General features: G+C 36.0%; 2 protein-coding genes across 2 annotated transcripts in view; one reads left to right on the top strand and one right to left on the bottom strand.

Annotated features, from left to right (window-relative positions):
- zfyve19 (zinc finger, FYVE domain containing 19) overlaps positions 1 to 11,663 on the bottom strand; it is a 40,735-nt gene extending 29,072 nt beyond the window's left edge. The window contains exons 1-7 of the mRNA XM_056477266.1: positions 11,449 to 11,663; positions 11,249 to 11,370; positions 6,650 to 6,703; positions 6,410 to 6,573; positions 4,858 to 5,000; positions 4,647 to 4,752; positions 913 to 1,128 (exon numbers count right to left, since the gene is read on the bottom strand). Coding sequence (XP_056333241.1) covers positions 913 to 1,128; positions 4,647 to 4,752; positions 4,858 to 5,000; positions 6,410 to 6,573; positions 6,650 to 6,703; positions 11,249 to 11,370; positions 11,449 to 11,502 — 859 coding nt within the window. The 5' untranslated portion in view covers positions 11,503 to 11,663. The remainder of the gene's footprint in view (positions 1 to 912; positions 1,129 to 4,646; positions 4,753 to 4,857; positions 5,001 to 6,409; positions 6,574 to 6,649; positions 6,704 to 11,248; positions 11,371 to 11,448) is intronic.
- A 361-nt stretch (positions 11,664 to 12,024) lies between these two features.
- bub1bb (BUB1 mitotic checkpoint serine/threonine kinase Bb) lies at positions 12,025 to 25,155 on the top strand. The gene is made up of 9 exons (XM_056477258.1): positions 12,025 to 12,160; positions 13,079 to 13,233; positions 14,436 to 14,495; positions 14,580 to 14,724; positions 16,939 to 17,135; positions 17,926 to 18,098; positions 21,766 to 21,947; positions 22,189 to 22,286; positions 24,741 to 25,155. Exons 2-9 carry the CDS (start codon positions 13,094 to 13,096, stop codon positions 25,003 to 25,005), a joined length of 1,260 nt encoding a protein of 419 aa, XP_056333233.1. The 5' UTR covers positions 12,025 to 12,160; positions 13,079 to 13,093; the 3' UTR covers positions 25,006 to 25,155.
- The last annotated feature ends 332 nt before the right edge of the window (positions 25,156 to 25,487 follow it).

Raw genomic sequence — 25,487 nt, 5'->3', positions numbered from 1 at the left:
GTGCGTGGTGGGCTTTTCTCTCTGTCTCGTGCTGAACGCAGTCGACCAATCGCAATAGACTGGGTCATCAGTCTAATCAGTGCAGATTAGCTTTGCACTAAGGAGGGGTTTGGGAACAAAATAATCGCTGAACGATTCATATGGGAGTCGCTGGGATATTTAGGTAAAAATAAACGCAGATTATAAGACAATGAAAGTGTTTTTTGACCTTGCACGCATATCAGCATGTTGTTGGAGACCCCCAAAACCAAAATATGACCTTTTTTTTAATGCAAAATAGGGGCTCTTTAAATTTTTAATACTTTTTAAGACCCCACGGACACCCTGTATTAGTTACTAGATAATTAGTTAAAGTTCGTTCATTCATTAATTTTCCTTCAGCTTAGTCCCTGGTTTATCAGAGCGGAATGAACCGCCAACTATTCCAGCATATGTTTTACGCAGTGGATGCCCTTCCGGATGCAACCTAATACTGGGAAACACGCATACACACTCACATTCACACACTAATACACTAAGGACAAATTTAGTTCATCAGTTCCCCTATAGCGCATGTGTTTGGACTGTGGGGGAAACCGGAGCACCCGGAGGAAACCCACACCAACACGAGGAGAACATGCAAACTCCTTACAGAAACGCCAACTGACCCAGCCGGGGCTCGATCCAGTGAACTTCTTGCTGTGAGGCCACAGTGCTAACCACTGAGCCACCTTAGTTCAAATTATGAGCAAGTAATAAAGTTATGGAAACTAATAACCTTCGCTTTTCTGATTTGGATTATAATGCAATAATGTGCACCTTTTGTAAAGCTCATTTGAAACAATAATTATTAAAAAAAAGCGATATGCAAATTAACTTAAATTGAATATAGCTCGAGTAAAAGCTGCAGTGAGTGTGCAGGATTAAACGCACCGCTGTCTGGATGTTGTCCCTGCAGGCGGGCCAGTCTGCGGGCTGTCTCTAGCATCATCTGCTGGCTGTGTTTGTCTCTCCGCAGATCCTCCATGGCCTCCTGCAGCACTCGACTCTTCTGCTCCTCCAGCTGCCTTACTGACAGATCAGCATCGTCCACGTTCTCATTCACACTCGCCTGCTTATTCAGATCGTTCAACACACCGCCCGCATCCACTGGGACACACACAGATCAGAAACTTTACTGATAAAATACAGTCAGGATACACATTTTTACTACTGAAATTCCAGGACTTAAGTAAATTTTCATGACCTAATGTTTGATGTAATGCAGTGGTGCTCAACCCTGTTCCTGAAGATCGACCTTCCTACAAAGTTCAGCTCCAACCCTGATCAAACACACCTGAAGCAATTAATTAAGAGCTGAACAGCACTTGATAATTAAAGGCAGGTGTGTTTGATATGGGTTGCAACTAAAATCTGCAGGAAGGTCGATCTCCAGGAACAGGGTTGGTCACCCCAGATGTAATGTCTACCTATACGTGGTAAATAATAAGGAAAAACAATGCATATTTAAATTACTGCATATCATAAAACACGCAATAATCTATTTGGTTTAAATTTATTTCTATTTATTATATATTATACAATATATATATATATATATTTTTTTTTTTATCTATGTAAAACGCATACACAGCACTAATAATGTGAGGGCATGCTTTTGGCCTAGGTGAGAAAAAAAAATAGAGACAACCATCCAATATTAAAGTATACAGATATTTGTTAAACCTATTTCCAGGACTTATCCAGGCCTGTTAAATGCCATGTCTAAATATCATGGCTTTTCCAGGTTTTCCATTCATGTATGAAGCCTGTACAGTGGGTGTTTTCTCTCTTTTTAAAGCAACAGGATTGAAAGAGCTTGATAAACGTGACCCTAAAGCACAAAAAGGTGTATACTTTTGGCAATGCTCTGCATTGGTTACCAGTCAAGGCTCATACTTGGTTCAAATTTGAGCTGCATGATATATCATTTTAGCATCGATATCACACTGTGTGTATCTGCAATGATCACATCGCAGGACGTCAAGCAATTTCAAGCGAGTTAAACCATTTAGACATAAGAAATTGTAAAGTTTGCCACTTTAAAGAGCCCATATTATGGGTTTTTGAAAATGCCCTTCCATGTAGTGTGTAACACAGCTCTAAGTGAAGTGAAATATCCAGCTAAGGCTTAAATCTGTAAGTGTACAGTGTTTAAAACTATTGATTCATCTATAAAAGAGTCGACTCATAGTGCTTCAAACGAGTCGTCTTGATAACGAGTCATTAGGTGTTTCGCGATGACGCAGCTACGAAACACAAGTAGTTGGGCGCGCAAACCCGGGAGATTTGAAACCTGCGGCCCCGCCCACTAACAGAAAAAAAAGTCTCACACACACACACACACACACAGACAGACACCGGTCGAATAAAGTCACGCTGTGCTGATGGATATTATGGACAGTCTAATCAAAGATGAAACATCAGCAATATAGCCCAGCCTTGAGCAGTTCTGAGTGCTTCTGAAAACTATATGCTTTCAAAGAAGACTTCTTCAGTTTGTTAAAGGAAGGATCAGTATAGACTGTCTGAACATGGATCAGTGCATCATGGATCAGTTTCTTCCCCCATTTCACAAGTGTAAGTACGTGCGATTAAAATTATTGCCTCGTTTACTCTAGCTTGCACATTATGTATTTAGTTGTGTTTTGTTACTTGTAACTGCGTGTGCTGTATCAGATTAACTCTTTATATTCTCATATCGCGTGTAAAGCCACGTTAAACGCGACGCGTGTCGCTTTGATTACGGATCGTCAGCTGTTTACACACATGCAACGGACAAGTTTCAAAATATTTCAGCTCAATATTATTGTCTCCTCGTGTGTGTAACGCACGGGTATTCGCGGATATAACTGAGCGCCGCTCCTCTATGGACGCGCCGGCCCTGTGTGTGTGTGTGTCTGTGTCTCCTCGTGTGTGTAACGCACGGGTATTCGCGGATATAACTGAGCGCCGCGCCCTCTCTATTCAGCCGCTCCTCTATGGATGCGCCGGCCCTCTGTGTGTGTGTGTGTGTCTCCTCGTGTGTGTAACGCACGGGTATTCGCGGATATAACTGAGCGCTGCGCCCTCTCTATTCAGCCGGTCCTCTATGGACGCGCAGGCCCTGTGTGTGTGTGTGTGTGAAAAGAGCAAGAAGACTGTGACCTCCTCGCCAGTTCTTGGACTTTTTGCTCAATAAAATAGTTAGTCGTCAGTATTTTCTAGTTCATCGTCTGTGTTTACATTCACCCACTGGCAGCCAAAATCCACTATAGTGTTTTTTGACCTTACATGCATATTAGACTGTTGTTGAAGACCCTTACAACCTAAATATGACCCTATTTCATGTATAATATGGGCTCTTTAACAAAGATTAATTGTTTATTTATAGGATGACGCCATGGTGCATTTGCTATTTACATGGCGGATTTTGCAAGTGTGGAAACTGAAGGCTTCACTAGCGAGAAAACAGTTAAACAGAGCATCTGCAGCGCAAGGATAAAGAACGAGCCTCCTCCATTCAGCCTCTTTACTTTTACTCTTTACTTTACTCCTTTACTTTGGTGGAGTAAGGAAATGGTAAAAACTCACTCCACTGATACATCCATTAGCCTACATATTTAATTTCCTTTGTTAAGAGCAAATGTGTTTCAAAACTATTTTTAAATTCAGTTCTAATTTCCAACAAAGGAATAAATTAACATTTTTATATATTATTTAAAATATTTATAGTTATAATATTTATATTTATAGTTTTTCCAAACACACGTCCTGTTCTTATGCCCCATATGGTGATGCAGACATCACCAAAGCCCCACAGGTGGACAAATCTAAGCTTAATTTAATTAAAACAAATATAAATATGCATATAATAAATAATACTGATAATAGGGGTGTCAAAATTAATTGTTTCTTCGGTGCACCGCGATGCAGACGCGGACAATTCGGTATCGTTTCAGTAATAATCATAATCGGTTATTATGTACTGACGTCATTTATCTCATATGCGCTCTGTCGTGAGGGAGGCGAGCGCGGGTATTTACAACACTACAGGCGCCAACTACTTAAAAATTTCACTGCGTGTGTGTTTTCTGGAAAGTCTTTCACTGGCACTTACAGCAGAAGCCCCTATTTCTCTGCGATTGAGGGAATGAAAGTACTCCATTTCTCTCTCTCTCTCACTGTGGCCCATTTCACCTTTTCCTCTCGGCTGCTGGCGTGACTTTCGCCTCCACGTCGTGCATTAAAATCCTTTAACGCACAGCAAGCCGTTGATTATCCCTTACATATATATTTTTTTTCTTAAAGCGGGAATCTCATGCGAACTATAACGACAGTACAAAACAGTATTGCTGCTTCTGAATATTTCAGACATATGGACACATATTAGAGCAAACCCACACCACATTCAACAACTTGATCTTCCATTATTAAATGAATATGATAAGAAGCGAGCAACATTTAACGCTACAAAGCAAGTTTTTATGTGGGAACGTAACTGATTTGATGATATGATCAGAACTTTGATGCTCTCACTGCCTTCAGTGTGAACGCACATTAAGACTTTAAGGATCCGCAGATACTCTGTATAAAGTATAAAATTATGCTGTTTTGACTCTTGCTTTATAAAACCGTTTATAAACTACCGTCTGAAGACGAATTCTGGTTATCAATGGCAGCTTCCTCTGTCATCTGTGTGATTAGATCATTGGTCTGTTCAGTTTGAGTCCTGCTGTCCGGTGGCTGATGAACCTGCACACATTTAACACACTTATAAAGCTTATAATGCTAGGGCTGCATGATGAGAAAATATGCAATATTGTTATAGAGTACTGCGGTATTAATTATAGTAATCACAGGCCGTGGGGCTTGGGAAGGTGCAGGTCGGCCCTGTAGCACAGCAAGACGCTCCTCCATTTCTGCAGTCGATGCCACAGACTGAAGAGGAGCTTTTAGAGCCGCCAGACGAGACTCCAGCTCCTTCTCTGAAGGTATGGACTCTGGAAGAACACACACAGAAATTCTAGATAAAAGATTTTGGGGTTTATTTTTAGTCTAGTTTGCTTGTTTTTACAGATTCAATACAAAATCATTTATCACCGTTTTTATTATTTATTTTACATATTTAAATTATATTATACATAATATTGAGGTTTAATTGAATATCTCACGATCTATCAATATATATATGGTCACTTTATTAGGTACACCTACTTGTTAATGCACATTTCTAATCAGCCAATCACATGGCAGCAACTCAATGCATCTAGGCATGTAGACATGGTCAATAGGATCTACTGTAGTTCAAACTGAGCATCAGAATGGGGAAGACAGAGGATTTAAGTGACTTTGATCCTGACAAAGTTGTTGATGCCAGACGGGCTGGTCTGAGTATTTCAGAAACTGCTGTACTAATGGGATTTTCACGCACAACCATCTGTAGGGTTTACAGAGAATGGTCCGAAAAAGAGGAAATATCCAGTGAGCGGCAGTTTTGTGGACGCAAATGCCTTGTTGATGCCAGAGGTCAGAGGAGAATGGCCAGACTGGTTCCAGCTGACAAAAAGGCAACAGTAACTCAAATAAGCACTCGTTACAACCGAGGTCTGCAGAAGAGCATCTCTGAACACACAACACGTCCAACCTTGAGGCGGATGGGCTACAGCAGCAGACCACACCGGGTGCCGCTCCTGTCAGCTAAGAACAGGAAACTGAGGCTACAATTTACACAGGCTCACCAAAACTGGACAATAGAAGATTGGAGAAATGTTGCCTGGTCTGATGAGTCTCCATTTCTGCTGCCACATTCAGATGGTCGGGTCAGAATTTGATGCCAACAACATGAAAGCATGGATCCATCCTGCCTTGTATCAACGAGCAAAATCACTTGTTGAATCTATGTCACGAAGCATTAAGGTAGTTCTGAAGACTAAAGGGGGTCCAACCCAATACAAGTAAGGTGTACCTAATAAAGTGGCCAGTGAGTGTATTTTTTTTTTTTTTTTTTTTTAATCAAATGTATTTACATAAAACTGAATTCTATTAAATTTAATTGAATTATTATTTTTATTATCCACTTTTAATTGAACAGTTATAATTATATAAATATAAGGCTGGAGACGTCCACTCTCATTTACTTCCATTGATTTATAGACAGTAAAAACAGCTCGTTCTGCTGCTTGATGTTGCAAACTGATATTTTCTCCTCATATTATTCTACTTTTAATGTATAGTCAAGAACACTTGTTTGTAGAGTGATTAGTTTGACCATTTTCTGCAGTTTATTATCATCCCTAGTCATTTCTGCCACAGGAAACGGAATCAGTAGATCTAAAACAAATCGCAAAAACGAGCGCACTTCCGCATCGCAGAATTAGTTCAATAAACAGCAGTTTGTGTCGGCTCTTACTGGGTTTGGTCTCCTCCTTCAGCTTGTTGAGCCGTTCTGCGATGATCTGGTCTTCTTTACTGAGTCCTCTTGTTGAAATCAGACTCACGGCGTTGTCTCTTGCTCCTGCCGGTCTGGACGGCTGTTTCTGCTGAGCTTGTTTTGCTTCAAAAGCAGCAACTCGTCTGTAAAAGAGACAGGGATCAGTGGTAATCCACGATTTCAGCACTTCAGACCCACACAATATTCTTCTCTTCTTACTTCTTGTAGTTTTCAGGTGGAGACCATCGGCCAGCATCAGTCTGCTTATCTGAACTGCACAAAACAGCTGTCATTAGTGCACTAGCTAATAATATACAGGTTAAATAGAAACTAGGGATGCGCAATAAAGTTCAAGACAAAATCATTAGCTTGAATGTGAAATTTTTACCTTTAAAAATATTTTCAAGAACTGTTAAATGGAGAAAAGAAAATTTTTCTCAATTTTTAAACATAATAGTTTTAATAACTAATTTCAAATTCATTTATTTTGTCTTTTCCATAATGACAATACATATCTTTTACTAGTTATTTTGCAAGATAAAAGTATAAGTGTGATTTAAAGTCTTAACTAGGTTAATTAGATCAACCAGACAAGTCATTTGGCAAGAGCGGTTTGTTCTGTAGACCCGTGGTTCTCAAACTTTTAAGCCAGCGACCCCCAATGTAAGATCGTCAAGAACTCGCGACCCCCCACTACCAAAGCATATCCAAACAATAAAAATAACTTATTTTCAGCTGTTCACAATATTTTAACTATATTCACTATACATTACAGGGCTCGAAATTAACATTTTTGCTTGGTAGCACTGGTGCTCCTAAATTTATTAATGTAGGCGCACCAGCCAAAAATTTGTTGCACCCACTAATTATCACACTGTTACTACAAGTTTTATAAACAGATTTATTGCATTTGAACTCAACACTTATCAAAACTAACAAGCAAAAAAAATATATATGCATGCGAGAGGAAAATATGTCTCAATGAAATCCCGTTATCACAAGAAAATACATTTTTATAACATAATTGAGTGAACAAAAGATACACGGACTGATCACCGGCCCTGCACACACTGCTTGACATGAATTCATTAATGAATCTGTATACGTTAACTGTGCTGTGTTCTCACAGATGGTGTCTGATATTGCACAGATGCTTTTGACATATACCTTATTATTTGTATACATCATTTTAATAGCAATAACTGGTATTTTCATGAGCTGCAATATTAGTTTAATCTTGGTCAGAGCAAGCCCTTTGCGAGGGTGTATGTGGTGTTAAATTTTACATAAAGCTGCCACTTGCACGGCTGACAACATCTGTCGATTAAATAAAGGATTAAACAGAACCTACTGTGCTTAAAATGTGTAGATGTGGCAAACAGTTACCTGAAAATTCCGTCCCACAGACTTTACAGTGAATGCTTTAGTTATTTTCATAGCGGACTTGAAGCCAATGGAAGTCTTTTATCCACTCTTGGAAAAGTGTAGATGGTGGATTAACATTCCCCACATGAGCACTAATCAGATGTGCCTGTATTTGTAGCTTTAGGTGGTTTCTAAAACTAAATCTGTCACTGTTGTTTTCATTCTCATCTTCAGCGCGTTACATTTTCGCGGTTGTATCTCCTGTCATCTGAAGGCAGAAGGCGTTGACTGAATGATTTAGTCTAGCGCAGTGGGCCAATAAGAAGAGCGCAAAGGCGGGACAAGCGTTGCCTTTGTTTACTGCAGCAAGTTGACATGACAACAGTTTTAAACTGTTCCTGAGCGCTGTGTTTTAAGTGCAAAGATGCATTCAGCCTGAATGTGTCCTAAATACTTTATGAATTCATCAGAGATATCTTTATAAAATCTGAAAATATTAGCTTTCACTTATAATACTGAAAAAGATATATTATAATCACTGAAAAATACACAATTTTTAAATCACTCTCGCGACCCCTTGAAATTATTCTGCGACCCCCGCAGGGGTCGCGACCCCCAGTTTGAGAACCACTGCTGTAGACAACCGAAAAAAATTATTTCATTTAAATTATTATTAAATTAATCATTGTTATAATAATATTAACCTTAGAAATGTAAAATAAAACGATTCCAGCCAAACTAAAACAGATTTTTAATCTTTGCCTTCTCTTTCATGCATTTTGCAGTGATCAATAAAGAGAGAGAGAGAGAGAGAGAGAGAGAGAGAGAGAGAGAGAGAGAGAGAGAGAGAGAGAGAGAGAGAGAGAGAGAGAGAGAGAGAGAGAGAGAGAGAGAGAGAGAGAGAGAGAGAGAGAGAGAGAGAGAGAGAGAGATTTAATTTTATTGCCATTTCAGCTTCTATGGCTATTTCATGGCAAAAAATAAAAATAGATCAATTTTACCACGTTTTATAAATACCAATTTTCTATATTTATAAAAATATTCTAACAAATAAAGGTAATCAACAGCGTGATCAATAAAGAAACTTATCCTTGTGGTATAATATAAAGTGCTTTAAGGGGACCTATTTTGCCCCTTTTCACAAGATATACAATAAGATTAACAAGCAAGGGTTAATAATTTTGTCTAAAATCAATTAAAAAAATTATAGTTATTAACAATAGTATATGCAATATTTGTATCGCAGACGTGTGCTCAATTACATTTATTTTACATGTCAAAAAATGACAAAAGCGAATAAGAATCTGAATATCTGCTAAGGTCATTCAGTGTTTTATTTCAACCTTGAGATCATTTTATTTGCCTTAATAAGCTTTATTTAGATTAAAAAAATATAGGGATGCACAATATACAGGAGGTCATATCAATATCGGCTGCTAATTGCTATTTTTAATTATATTGTTATCGATTTGATAACAAAATTAGGACAATATCACCCTGCAGCCCAAGAGTGGTTACTCACTGAAGCCAAGCAGGGCTGAGCCTGGTCAGTATCTGCATGGGAGACCACATGGGAAAACTAGATTGCTGTTGGAAGTGGTGTTAGTGAGGCCAGCAGGGGGCGCTCAACCTGTGGTCTGTGTGAGTCCTAATGGCCCATTATAGTGAAGGGGACACTATACTGTCAGTGAGCGCCATCTTTCAGATGAGACGTTAAACCAAGGTCCTGACTCTCTGTGGTCATTAATAATCCCATGGCACATCTTGTAAAGAGTAGGGGTGTAACCCCAGAGTCCTGGCCTCCATCAACCCTTACTCGTCATAAACAGCCTTGCATTTTCTAACAGACTATATTTGAAGTGTTTTGGAAGTAATTCGCGTTTTCCCTCTTGTAGAAAAACATCATACGAACAATGTTTAGTGGCTCAATGTATTACAAAAGTGTTTTTAAAAGACTTAACACTTTATTAATATAGTGTACAGCCAAGCACATGTGGTCAGAACACAAACGAGTCGCAGGTTATAAAGAATTAAGCATTTCTCCCAAAGAAAAGTCTGTCTAAGCAAATTCCTAGCAGGCGTCTGTAGCTCCGCTCACGCTCCGCTTTTTTGCCCTTGTTTGGTATCCCCTGGTCAGTGCGACGATGCATGAACAAAATGGCGATGGCTCGCCACGCCTACACGTTCATCAGAATCCTATGGGTGATGTCATGGATACAACGTACATATCTTTTACAGTATATGGCTTTATCCTTTTTTTTTGTCAGGCAGTAGATTTTATTTATATATATATATATATATATATATATATATATATATATATATATAAAAAAGTTAAGCTTTTATAACAAAACCAGTTGTTCACTTCATGGGTTTGCCTTTTTGTTTTTGCAACATGCAGAAAAATGTGAAAACATTACTGTTGTCAGCTAATATATCAGCTTTTGGCCTCCAAATCTAAGTAGTTATTGCTGATGGTCAAAAATTCCATATTTAGTAGGAGCATCCCTACTATTATGTGTTTATTTTAGAATGATCATTACTTACATACATACATACATACATACATACATACATACATACATACATACATACATACATACATACATACATACATACATACACTACCTGACAAAAGTCTTGTCATGGATTTCAGTTGTAAGAGCAACAAATAATAACTTGACTTCCAGTTGATCATTTGTAAAAGTGGCAGAAGGTGGATTTCTCTGATGAATCATCTGTTGAACTCCATCCCAATCATCACAAATACTGCAGAAGACCTACTGGAACCCACATGGAGCCAAGATTCTCACAGAAATCAGTCAAGTTTGGGAAAGGAGAAATTAAAGTTTGGAGTTCCATTCAGTATAGGGGTGTGTGAGAGATCTGCAGAGTGGATGAACAACATCAACAGCCTGAGGTATCAAGACATTCGTGCTGCCCATTACATTACAAACCACAGGAGAGGGCAAATTCTCCAGCAGGATAGCGCTCCTTCTCATACTTCAGCCTCCACATCAAAGCTCCTGAAAGAGAAGGTCAAGGTGCTCCAAGATTGGCCAGCCCAGTCACCAGACATGAACATTATTGACCATGTCTGGGACAAAATGGAGGAGGTATTGAAGATGAATCCAAAGAATCTTGATGAACTCTGAGAGTCCTGCAAGAAGGCTTTCTTTGCCATTCCAGATGACTTTATTAATCAGTGATTTGAGTCATTGCAGAGATGTATGGATGCAGTCCTCCAAGCTCATGATGGAGTCAGACACAATATTCATTCTGTTTCCACTGCAGCATGACCACATATTCTATACTGGACATTATGTCTGTTCAGTGACAATACTTTTGTCTAAGCAAAGTCAGTGACAAGACATTAGTCAGGTAGTGTAAATGATTCATAAAATGCACTAGTAGGCTATAGAAGTATATAAGTTATATGTTTGTCCTACTGACCTTGTTAGATTCCCATAACACTGTTTACAGACTTTCTGCTGACCGTTTCCATATTTTGGCACCACAGCATTGAATGTCAGACAGCTAGAGCAGAAAGACCGACCGCAGCTCTTACATCCCAACTGCAGAAACACAAACCAGAGTCAAACACTTACAAATCACACGTTTAAATAACATAATCTGCATTTACAGACGCTAACCTCCTTTTTGAAGAGAGTGAACTTTGATGCACAGCAGTAGCAACGACTATCCATACTGAGATTCCTCAGGGAAGAATATAAACACGTCTGAAGGGGCCAGTTTGACGGTTTAAAAGCTTACGGTTATACATTAAATACACAATTATTATGCGATGGGAATGTAGATGCACTTCATCAATTGCGTTCTTGAATCGCAGAATGTAAATATAGGAAACGTTTGGAGAACAGGAGTGGGAAGGGAAATGTAGTTTTATAGGGTAACACAACAATCATCGCTCTACATTTGAAACTGACGTGAAACTCAGTTTCCCAGAATGCAACATGATGGCCACGCTGATGCTGGCGTTGCGTTGGGATCTCATATTTATATAGTGTTTGTTACATAGAAAAATAAATAAAGTAAAACCAAACAGCGCTATTATAATGTATTAAAAATACAAATGCCAAAATTTTATTATAAAACAACATGCGGTTTTAATTTCAGTGAACTGACACGTGGTCACGTGAGCGTCCCGTCCAATCACATCCTCATTGGCGCGCTTCCGGTTTTTGTTTAAATGTTTTTTCAGCAGTGCGACTCCAAGAAGACAACAGAAATCACACAAGAGCGAGACATATAGACAATAAACGGATATTTGCAGATTTTTTTTGCTACGTAAAGGCGTTTTTTTTGACGAAGTGACACATAATACGGAGACTAGCGGAACAAAATGTAAGTTGTATGTGTTTTTGCTGGGTCAATTCGTTGATGTGTTTTGCAGACATGTTTTCACGCCGAGTACAGTAACAGCTTATAAAATGTGTTTGTGTGCTGCTTTTCTCACTTTAAGAGTAAATTTATTTTTTTCCATTCATTTACCAGATAATCAAACACTTTAAGGTTGCCTTAAAAGGCGTTTTTAATGTGTCTCATACAACATGCATTTTTAAAGAGCACATATTATGCAAAAGTCACTTTTATAAGGGAATTAACCACAGTTGTGTGTCAGCAGTGTGTGAATATCTCCAGCCTCTAATGGTAAACATGAATTAATTGTATTTGTTATAATCAGACTTGGTAAAATCAGCCTGCAGAAACACTTTGATTGGCATTCTCCCTTTGTACGTGTCACAGAGGGGGAAAGCCCCGCCCACTAGTGCCCATCTCTCCCTCATTAACATAAACAACAGCCCTGAGTGAGAAGCAGCCGTCTGTCCATTAGCCATTAGAGTGTTTGAGCTGCTGAAGATAATGTCAGCATAGACTGAGGATTCTAGATGTGGAGTTTTAGATGAAGCACAATTGAACAGCGAGCATGAAGCACACGCTCACACTGTACACATTTTCACACAGATAACATTGATCTTGTTTTGAATCTGCCACTATGCTGATGCACAAGCTTTATAGCTCCACCTTCTTTTGAAAAGCGCACAATCTCATTTGAATTTAAAGCGACAGTCACCAAAACAGCACAATTAGGATCAAAGACTAAAAGGGGCAGCTTCAAAGAGTCAAAACATTATTTGTGGTGTATTTTCAGCTGAAACTTCACTATGCATCTTGTAAATGGGGGCATAATAGGTCCCCTTTAAATCATCATGAAGATATATGAACATGTCAGCCAATCAGTGTTTGTTATTGTGTCTGTAGATTGCAGCAGCAGCCATGGCAGAGTGTGATGCCGAATGGGAATACAGTAAGGAAAATATCCAGCCTTTGAGACAAGGCCGTTCAGTGTCAGCCCTTCATCAGGCTCTCTGTCAGCAGCAGGAGGGAAATCACACAGCCCTCAATCTCAAGAAACAGTAAGTGTGTTTTTAATAAAACAATACACAATAAGGCTTCACAATATGTTGTTTCAGCATCAATGTGCACATCCACAATAGTCACATCGCAGGATCTGCAATGTCGAATCAGGATTATAACTGAGTAAGCATTAAAAACACACATGATTGTGGAGTAATTGCAAAGTTTAACCATTGAGTTTACCAAAAAATTGTGTCATTTGCATGCGATGTGTGCATTTCAAGTCAGTGTAAAGCATTCAGAGAATCAGAAAATTACAAATTTAGTAACATCAAGAAACATTAATAAAATTGTATTTATGTGCAGTATATATATATATATATATATATATATATATATATATATATATATATATATATATATATATATATATATATATATATATATATATATATATATATATATCTATTACTTAATGTATAATAAATAACACTGTATAATCTTCATTGCGCATATATATATATATATATATATATATATATATATATATATATATATATATATATATATATATATTTATTTATTTATATAGATAAATCTATCTATCTATCTATCTATCTATCTATCTATCTATCTATCTATCTATCTATCTATCTATATATATATATATATATATATATATATATATATATATATATGCGCAATGAAGATTATACAGTGTTATTTATTATACATGAAATTGTTCAGTTTGTGACCCTGAATACTTTTAGACTCTCAGAAAAAAAGTAAAGCATTTATTTCATTTGTAGCTTTGCTTTACTGTATTGATCATTGCTTGTGATTTTGTTTATTACATTTTGCTGATGTGCTCCACTACAAAATCATCCTCTTATTGTCCTAAAATCATTACATAACATATGTAAATAAATAACTAATTGTCTTAAAATTATTCACTCTTTTCAAATAAAGCTATTTTTTATTTGTTAATATTATACTCCAAATCACAAAGTGTATCTCAGAAATGATAAATAAAATATATATAAAATATTGCAATGTCAGATTTTTCCAATATCGTGCAGCCCTAATACACGAGCAGAAGCAGCCATTGATTTCTGTAGTATTCTTTTGTTTCTACAATAGAGGAATATTCATCAGTAAATCTTCCTCACCAGAACAAGTGAAGGATGAGGAAATGATGACATTTTTGAGATTTCAGTTTTGGATGAATTATCCCTTTAATATAGCGGTGTTTCTTTTGTAGAGAGTTTGAGTCTGAGCTGCGTCTGTATGATGGAGACGATCCTCTGGATGTTTGGGTCAGGTATGAAGAAAAGATTAATTATGGCTGCAAAATATGCATGTTTACTTATGCAAATTGCAATAATTGTTTTTATAATCTCTGCAGGTATATAAAATGGGCAAAACAGACGTACCCACAAGGTGGAAAAGAGAGCAACATATCAGTGCTTCTTGAAAGAGCGGTCATGCGATTTACAGCTGAGCAGAAATATCACAATGATGTCCGCTATGTTGAACTCTGGATCCAGTTTGTGAGTGACAAACCTTAAATGATTAGTGCGATTCTAGATTGAGTATTTCTTGATCCTTTACTCTCCTCTGTCATTCATTTATGTGTTTCTTTATTTGAAAAGAAATGATGGTTTTTGAGGAAAACATGCAGGATTTTTCTCCATATGGTGGACTTGAGTGGTTTGAGCTTCTGAATTACAGTTTCAATCCAGATTAAAATAGTCTAAATCAGGGGTGCCCAAACGTTTTCGTATGAAGGGCCAAAAACCCCGAATATCATTGAGAGGCATGGGCCAAAGGTAAATATACCAAACTACATTACATTAAAGTTGCCATGGGTAATTTCCTAATTTATTTCCTAATGTTTTGAATTAAATACAGGGTTCATACGGTCATCTGGAAATGTCATGGAATTTTGCCATGGCATTTTCCAGGCCTGGAAAAGTTTTGGAAAAACAGAAAAACCCACAAGGTTTTGGAAAAGTCTTGGAAATTACATTTAGCAGACATTTTTGTCCAAAGTGACTCAAGCTGCGGTCACACTAGCGCTTGTGCTTGCAAAATTGTATGGCGATGTGAAAAGGGGCGGGGTTAAACAATATGATTAGACATTAATAAATGTGAGCGATTGCTCCATATTTTATTTTAAATAGTCTTTTATTGGTTTTACCAAGAATTTACCAAGCTTGAACTTTCAAATCAGTGACATACAAAACACGTGCTTGTGTTTCTGATCTGCCGCATTCACATGCCTATGAATGGAAGTTTACGGAGCGAAAAGTGCAGTGTGATCGCAGCTAATAATTATATATTTATAATAATTAACAAACTATTAAGATTATCTAAAATTAGTTTGACAAATATCTGTATATTGGGATGGAGGTTAGTTGTTTCCACTTTTATTTTCTTGGCCAAAAACTTGCTCTCACATTATTAGTGCTGTGTAAGCATCATCTATTTTACATAGATATAAAAATCAGTTGAAACTATTGCGTGTTTTATGATATGCTGTAATAAATTTTAACGTTTCTTATGATTTACCACATATATGTAGACATTATGTGAAACATTAGGTCATGAAAATTGACTTGAAAGTCCTGGAAAAGTCATGGAATTTTTGTAGTAAAAATGTGTATGTGATCCCTGTAAATAGAAAACATTACTTTTAATCGTATTAACTAATGCAGTATAACTTTTTAAATGATGACCTATTGCAATACAAACATGAGCTATCACATTTATAACACAGTGGAGTTCAATGCTGAATACCCTAGTCAAGCAGAATCTGCCTTTGACTTGATTTGCTCACTAAAGTTTCTGACTTAAAACATTTAATTTTACTTAGCTTTTAACAATAAAATAAACAAAAGGCTGCATTCAATTTGAATTGACAATCTCAAATCCATCCTCATCATTCTCCCTTGCTTTTTAGATGGGATGTCGGACGAAATCAAAGGTTACCTTGGCCAACAGGGCACTAGTTTGGGCATGTCTGCTCTAAATGATCCCAGCTCAGGAATTAGAGTTTTATATAGAGAAATGATCATTAAGTTTTATGTGGTTAAAGTATATGGTTTATCAAAAAAAAAATGTATCAAATATTTCTGAAGTAATGCTTTACTGTATTTCTTATTATTAAATTGTTACATTACATCCTTTGAAGAAAGTGTTATTTCTTTTAGTTTAGTTTCAGATTTAGTTCTTTAAACAAAAACTGCTAAGGTTAATATTAGCCCAGTAAAGAAACGATGTTTCCTGATTGGCTGCAGAACAAACCACTGTTGTCCAATGACTTGCCTAATTAACCTAATTTGCATTTTTTTACCTAGTTAAGCCTTTAAATTGCTCTTTAAACTAAATACTAGTATCTTATAAAGTAACAAGTAAAATATTATGCACAGCTAAAAGAAATTAGTTATTAGAAATTAGTTATTAAAACTATTATGTTTAAAAAAATCTGTTTAACATCATAAAAATGATCAGATGGTCACAGGAGGGTGAATAATATTGTCTTCAACAATAAATATATTTTTTTCTAGCTAGATTGAAAGTTAGAAACTAATTCAGAAACTCCTTAACCTTTTCCTTAACCTTCATTTCTGTTCCAAAGTAAGAAATGAATATCTTGCATGAAAAGCGGGAGAATAATTGATCCTGTTCAATCACTTAAATCTTCCTGTAAATTCATATTGTGTTATTTAATTTTTACTTTATCTGCTTCTGTTTACACACAGGCGGAAAGCTCTTCTGACCCGATGGATGTGTTTCGCTACATGCAAGCTCAGGGAATCGGCACAATGCAAGCAGTTTTTTATATCGCCTGGTCCGAGGAGCACGAGAAGAGGGGGAACATGAAGATGGCTGACAGTGTTTTTCAGGACGGTGTCAAGTGTGGAGCAGAACCCTCAGATAAACTGCACGCATTTCACAGGTAGGGATGTGTCATAAAATTAACTTTACATGAGACTTGCATTTGTGGGGTCTCAAAATGATGAGAATGATGCAAATCTGTTGCATGTTAAATGTAGAAAGCCTTGCAAAACTGCTTTATGTATCATTTAAAGGTCCCATGAAATGAAAATAAAGTTTTTTAGATGTTCGTAGCAGTATTGGGAGTTTTTAGGATATCCATAAGCTTGTGTGCTCCAAAACAGTGACAAAATTCATGTTTAGGAGATTTAAAACTGATATAAACATGTAAAGCTTGTAGTCACTTCTGCATAAATGCATCATGGATTTTTTTTTGACGTCACCTCGTACTTCAGATCAAATATTTTGACTAATAAAATGCTCTCTAGTGTCTGACATGCCCCGCCGCCTTCAAGACAGTTCACATTTGAGCTCAACCACTCTCACTTACAAAGCTGTGATAAAACAAAACACTATTGGCTGTTTTTTAAACATGGTAGGAGCTACACTATCATAAGAATTAGGAGTTTAATTCAGATTTAAAGGTGATTTTTATCAATGTTTTGATAAATTTTTAACCTTCAGATTTCAAATAGTTGAATCTCGTATGATAAGCCAATATTATCATATCAAGCCATGCATCAGTGTAAATCGCATTAATTCATTTTGTTTTCAGATGGTGTATAAATCTCCCGAATTTCCAAAAACTGACACTGATGGCTGGTTTTGTAGTCCAGGGTCTTATATTTGGCTTAAAGTGGAAACTGTGTTCATATGACTGCGTCTTATATTGGAAGTGTGTTTGTCTCCAGAGCTCTGCAGGCACGAGTGTGTAGACAGATGATGACATCCATGACTGATCAACACAGAAATGATGAAGATGAAGATGATGAAGAGCCTCAGCGAGCATCACTGGCTGAGCTCAGAGCCAAAGGGAAGAAAAAGGCCACAGTTCCCATCAACAGAGTGAACGCATCTGTCGGATGTGAGCAGAAACTTTCCTATAACTTTGTATTAGGGATGGGTGATATGATAGCTTATGATTTGCAAAGTACTGATAAACATTCTCGATAGGGCAGCACGATACTGGAAAAAATGACATTGCGATGATTTTTTTTTTTTGCAATAAATATTGCGGTATGAATATCATTTCACAAGATGACTATTTTGGATGGTATTCATTAGGGCTGCACGATGTTGAAAAAAAAAATCGGACTTTGCGATATTTTATTTTTCTGCGACATATATTACAATATACTATATCTAAATAAGTTAACTAAATGATTGAATGGCACTATTTGGAAAGAGTTTACAGTCGTACTTTATTTTAAGGTTCAATTCTCGCTATAAGCAAACCATTAAATATGAATTTTGCTTGAATAAACTCTTAATTTGCTCCTTATTAATATTATTAATATATGATATTAAGGTAGTTTAGGTATTGGGTTAGGGATGTAGAATAAGATGATGCAGAATATGTAGATTATAAGTACTAATAAAAAGCCAACATCTCAATAACATGCATGCTAATAAGCAACTAGATAATAGTGAGAGTTCATCCTTAAAGTGTTATCAAATGTTATCGAAATTTAGTTTGCTTGTAGTTTGTAGAATCATCCAAATCAATCATAGATGAATGCAATAAAGCAAAGATAAATGTGAGATAAAAAGTGCATGCTTTTTGGTTTTGTATATTTAATGTAAAAAAATACACTGCTGTCAACTCAACATGTTACTATGCTGATGCACACATTGCGTTATCGATGCTAAAGCGATATATTGTGCAGCCCTAGTATTCATAATTTTACACTGATATTGTACGAGAGTGCATCTGCATGAAATATACAAAATAAAACCACAAATGAAAACAAAGGTAAAAATTAAATAAACGGCGCTTTATGGTAGAGATCTGCGCGGGACTGAAATTTGAATCCTGATCCTGCCAGGTTTTCTGCCGCACCTGACCGCTCCCGCCGTATATTCAGTCTTTGTTCACCTGCTACCTGCCCCACCTCGACTGTTCCTGCTAAATTTAGATCTGGTTTTCAAAATCTCCCATTAAAACTGGGCACTACCAGAAGAGAGAGAGATAACAGATAAAAGTGTAGGTTGTGCACGGATTGTAGGCTAAATGTCAATTTTGTTTTCCCCTTCGTGATGAGACATGAGTGCTGCCTGCTGTGCGGTGAGGTTTAAGGCTGGTGCGGCACTGACTCTTTCAAAGTCAGATTTACAAACATATCCACTCAATATATTTGCCAACTACCGATTGTGTTTCATATATCATATCAGCAATATTTCTATACACGTAGCAGCTAGCAGGTACATATTGGGCCACGGAAGAATGTATAGCGATTAAATAGGCCTCCAAAAAACACCCAGCTGGATGTTACAGAGTCCAGTCAGCCTATTACAAGCGAGACACACAGAGCACCACGGTGGATGCGTGCGCTCTCACGATAACATTTCACATTTAGGTGCTTTATTAGTATGACAAATAACTACATTCGTATTTCCAAAGTAAGTGCAAAAAGGGCAGTAGTGTAAAGCAATAGCGCTCTCTCTCAAATACACACACACACAGCACTACAGCGGATGAATGCTCTCTTTCTCGGGATAGGCCGCCCGCTCCCATTCAAATTACACCAGAGTTCCTGACCGCTATCCCAATTTTTTATTTAAATATCTCATTTATTTGCGCACTGCAAGAAAACTGGTCTGGTCCCGCGGGAATGCAGACCTCTACTTTATGCATGAGCCTAAGAGTATTGAGGTACAGAAATTCAATGATCAAGTCTAAAATAAAACTATACTTTTCATTGCGTAAATAAATAAACACATTTGATCTTTGTTGAAAAGGGAAACGTTATAATTTCTTGTGCCCATATTTAAATTTGCTGGAAATTTTAGTCACAGGGCTTAAACTCATCCGAATAAAATTTGTTCACTCTGTTAAAGTTACATTTTACAATGACTCCACAAATCACATGTTCTGAACTGTAGTTCCTGGTTAATTGTAATCCCGACTCGATATTGCAGATCCTGCGATGTGACTATTGCGGATTTGCACATTGCAATATCGATGCTAAAACCCTAATTCTCGAATATGTCAGTTGTGCATAACATGCATTCGGTTCCTGCCAGAAATCAGTGATTGGATTTAACCTAAAAATGTGAAATATTTCTGTTACAAACACACACGGACTGGCAGTAGTGTTTCTGTTAATAACATTGGCCATAAAAATGAGTGTTTGATGAATTCAATCAGTGTAAACATTTCTGAAGTTAAGGTTTTTAAAAAAAAAAGTCAGCTGTTCACTCTATGTTTGCATTTGTTTTTGCACCCATGCAGAAAAATTAACAATTATATTTATTGGCTAATATATCAGCTATTGACCTAAAACTATCATTATCGGTTATCGTTTTGATCCTAACATGCATGCGGCTGCAGCCAGAAGTCTCTGATTAAAGCTTATAATATTAATAGCAAGAAATATTTCTTTTACAAACACACATGTATCCTCTTCATTGGACATGTGTTAGTTTGACGATGAATTTATCCACTTTTGAAAGCTTCAAAATAAGTCACTATCTAACACCATTACACAGTATGAAGTGCCAGGATAACATTTATAACCACTCAGACTGTGTTCATATGACAGTAAAAAGATAATATACTCTTGAGGATTAGGGATGCACAATATATCGATGGCTGTATTGGTATCGGCCGATATATGTTATTTTTAATGTAGTCTGATAACAAAATTATCCATACTTGCCACTTATTAATTATTTTACTGCTATTTTGATTGGGGTTAATAGTTAGTGACTTAGTTGCATTACTTATGCATTTGTTTAGAAATGAATAGTTAGTTAATAAATTCAGAGATCAGTTCATACATTTTAAGTTAAGGTATTAAAGTAAACGTCAGTTGTTCACTGAATATGTTTGCATGTGTTTTTGCAAAAAAAAAAGTGAAAAAATTTATATTTACCTGTCGATATAATGGTTAATTTCCTCAATCTAAAGAGTTTTGGGTCAAAAATTCAATATCAGTGCATCCTACAGAGGATGGCTTGAGGGTAAGTTATGGGTAGGCCCACACGGAATCTGCACGTGCAGATTATTAGCCCATCATTGATTCGGTTTATTTACTTGTGTTAATGTGTGTAAATTTATATTTATTCAGTTTTTAAATTAATTTCAGTAATATTATTGACTAATATGAAAATATTCATATGATTTATTTACAAAACAGTGTGTAAAGTAATATTTTCTGTCTTTTAGTAGATATGCAATATGGGAGACTTGCTTTGTTTACCAAATAAAGTGGATCTAATTGGACTTGCATTGTAAATATTAAATAATTTTAAAAGGTATTATTTTTTATTTTATATATCAAGTTAAGTTACGATACTCTGCAGATTTTGCATGGCCCTAGTTATGGGGTAATGTTTTTTTTTTTTTTTGAGAACTTTCCCTTTAAATTCAAAGAAACATCATTATTGCAATCCTCTTCAACAGTATTGCATGTGTTCCCAGTATCGTGTAGCCCTAATTTGAAGTTGGTATCGCCCGTCTCCACTTTCTAGACTTTCTTGTTTTTGAGTGAAAGTGAATCTTTGCACTCTTTCTGTTGTTTGTGGCTCAGATGCTCGCGGGCTCCAGTTTAAACAGCCTCTGGGCCCCAAACAGAACAGCCGGATCGTGATATTTGATGAGAATAAAGCTGAAAGTGAGCCGCAGGAGCCCAAATTTGAGGTCTGGACGGCGCCGCCTGCTGCCCGAGCCAAAGAGAACCAGCAGAAAGCGGAGAAGTGGAGCAACGTGAAGGTGATCATTCAACCTATACGGTGGCCGAGAGAGCTTAATGTGCTACAATTTCAGAAAACACATGTGAAGAACACCAGCTAACGTGTTGCAAATCCTCCTGTTTTCTTAAATTACAGCATGTTAAGCTCTCTCGGCCACCGTAAACCTGTTTAACCTGACTGCTGCAGGCTGTGTTTGCAGGACAATAGCAGGAGTGGGTTTAGCATTATTTATGTGCTGAATGTGTTGCGTTTGGTTGCAGTTACCTCTCAAGTCCAGATCAGGCCTCAGTGTTGCGGTTCCACCTCCTAAACCCAGTTTCCAGCCGTTTGTGGAAGAGGACGACCAGCTGCCTGCTGTGTGAGTCCATCAGAAAATACATAATATTAAAAAAATACAAATTAGGCTAAAATTAATATTTTTAAATAAATGCATTTATTTATTTGATTGTTTTTATTTGGGATCAATTTTTTAAAACATTTTTTTAGCTATTTTACTACTCTAGGTAACATTTCTTGCAAGCTTTTTGGTTCTTGCAATATAAATCATGCAATATAGGGCAGGTTTACTTTCACAATAGCTATATAAAAGTGTTATAACTAGTGCTTAATTTGTAAATTAATAATTCGTGGAACAAAACCAGGAAATAAAACGTTACCGTGACCGACGTCCACCACACAATTTCAGTTTTCCCAAAACATGACGTCAATAAACAGTGATAGCACAAAACAACATCAAATTTCTGAACGGTCTTTAATTATTTTGATCACGTTATGGGTCAGTCATGGATAAAAATAAACATGTAGCCACAAACATAAATCTTATGAAACATCACCACTGCAACACAGTTCACTTCCAAGTAAAACAAAGATAATTAAATGACTCTGCCTAATCTTCAAAATGAGCCCACAGCCGGTCTGACTCCAGACTGATTTGCTTCTGTCTCCTGCTATCCTGATCTGGAGACGAAGTTCTAGCTTCTCGAGATCTCTTTCGATCAGGCTCATTATCAGATTTACTCATTGTTTTATAAAATTAAAATCCGAGTTCGATTCCCGGCTTGAGGTCCTTTGCCGATCCTTCCCCTCTCTCTGCTCCCCACACTTTCCTGTCTGTTAATCTCCACTGTCCTGTCATTAAAGGTGAAACCCCTAAAACAATTATTATCAAAATATTATTGACTACAGAATATGGCTTGCTCTACAAATATATTTTTTTATTATGGAAAGAATAAAAGCAAAAAAAGTACACTAACTAACAAATACTGACTTAGTTTTTTTTATTTAGCCACAATTCACACATTACTGTCTGGCTAGTTTGTGTCCTCTACTTGTATGATAAAAAGGCAATAATATTCCAACATTCCTGACCATTATCACCAATAAAGTCCAGAAAACAGGGCATCAGTATATTGTAAACCGACAGGTTCATAAATCCTTTACCAGTTATCAAAGACGTAATCTGTCACTTCATTTTAGTTTTGTAAATATTGAATTGTTTTATCTACACATCAGTGTAAAACCTATGAACGGTGGTAAAACATGTTTCTGTAATTGTTTATTAAAACCACCTGGGTTTTTCCACTTTTGCATGGCCTCCCTTTTTGGTTTTAACAATTATCCCTCAGGTTTTACTAAAATTTTAAACAAAAACTTTCTTCCTTTCTCGTGGCTGTTGCGATTTTTAGCCAATAATTATTGGTCATCTGGTTATCCCTATGATCACGCATGGATGGATCATAAAGGTGTCTGTACAGTCATACCTGTTTCAGACAAAATCTCTTCGAAGTGTTTGATATTCAACTCGAGTCTCAAAACATTTTGTGCGCTCCGCCAGCCGAAATCATGTCACGCGAACCTAGAATGAACCTTCGCAAACACTGTGATGATGATGATGATGATGATGCATTCGCCGCACACACTTAATAGAACTAGCGAACGCGTCAAGTATAAATCAGTCTTAAGAGTTCACTTACAACATACATTATCAAAGGGAAGTTAAAAGACTTTTGTAGCATTTGGAACCCCTTTCTATACTTTTTGTAACCAAGCTGACCTGACAGCAGAATAGAACTTAAAGAAAACATCAAGGTTAAACAGTGAATTACTTTTGATATTGTATGTAAATAATTATACTCTATTTTAACTCGCTTTTTATTTTTATTATTATTATTTATTTACTTATTTATTTTTATTTATTATTATTATTATTTATTTACTTATTTATTTTTATTTATTATTATTATTATTTATTTATTTATTTTTATTTATTATTATTATTTATTTACTTATTTATTTTTATTTATTATTATTATTTATTTACTTATTTATTTTTATTTATTTATTATTATTATTTATTTACTTATTTATTTTTATTTATTATTATTATTTATTTACTTATTTTTATTTATTTATTTATTTACTTAATTATTTTTATTTAGTATTATTATTTATTTACTTATTTTTATTTATTTATTTATTTACTTATTAATTTTATTATTATTATTTATTTACTTATTTATTTTTATTTATTATTATTATTTATTTACTTATTTTTATTTATTTACTTATTTATTTTACTATTATTATTTTTAAGTTTTGTATGTTATCCTGGAGTTGTTTTGTCGTAATGTGATGTTTAAATATCTTGTTTTAATGTTGAGAAAAAGCCAATTAAAACAATAATAAAATAAAATAATTTTGTTAAAAATGTACAAAAATAAATGAACCAAATCTGTTTTTGCAAATCAACTCCTCAATTATTCCCTCAGTGTCTATTTTGCTTATGCTCACCTCTGCTGTGTTGCTGCTGCAGAACTCCGTGTAAAATCAACCCTGCGGTGAACTCTGTTCTGTCTGCGAGGAAGCCCAGCCGTCTGGAGCAAACGCCACTGAAGAGGCTGCAGGAGAAACAGATGCAGACGCTGGAGGACGGAGAGAGCAGAGAGCAGAGCATGTACTGCAGAGATCTGCTCTACAGCGGAGCCACTGAGTTCTGCTTTGAGGAGCTGCGCGCACAGAGATACCTGCAAACACACACCATACACAATCTGAAAACACCACCTGCACACCAACACTGAAAAATGAAGAGAGTTCTGTTTACTTCTGAATTAACGTTTACTGATCATTAACTCTGCTGCTTGTCATCCAAGATGTTTATTTCTTCAGTTGGGGAAAAAAATGAAGGTTTTTAAAAGGAAAACATGCATGAAATAAATGTGTTTTCTTCAGAAAACTAATATGAAAATAAATAAAAAAAAATATTTTTAAATATGAAAAATTGCATTTATTTTCACATCAGTTCTTTTTGACAAATTGCATTTATTTTCTTAAAAGTTCTCTGAAAATCCTGCATTTATTTTCATATTATTTTTTTTTATTCATTTATTTTCAGTTTTCTGAAAAAAATGCATTTTTCACATCAGATTTTTTTATTATAAAAAATTGCATTTATTTCTATAATAGATTTCTGAAAATCCTGCATTTAATTTCACATTAGTTTTCTTCAAACTTGCATTTATTTTCATTTTATTTTTATTTTTTTTAAGTGCATTTATTTTCC

This window comes from Danio aesculapii, chromosome 17 (genome assembly GCF_903798145.1).
Source record: "Danio aesculapii chromosome 17, fDanAes4.1, whole genome shotgun sequence".
In the NCBI taxonomy this organism is placed as follows: Eukaryota; Metazoa; Chordata; class Actinopteri; order Cypriniformes; family Danionidae; genus Danio; species Danio aesculapii.
This window is presented reverse-complemented; position numbering and strand designations above follow the sequence as displayed.

Excerpts from the sequence above, each read along its gene's own strand:
- bub1bb (XM_056477258.1), top strand. The coding sequence starts at position 13,094 with ATGGCAGAGTGTGATGCCGAATGGGAATACAGTAAGGAAAATATCCAG. Across the intron at positions 14,725-16,938 it reads TTGAACTCTGGATCCAGTTT|GCGGAAAGCTCTTCTGACCC; the intron begins GTGAGTGACAAA and ends GTTTACACACAG. Across the intron at positions 17,136-17,925 it reads AAACTGCACGCATTTCACAG|AGCTCTGCAGGCACGAGTGT; the intron begins GTAGGGATGTGT and ends GTTTGTCTCCAG.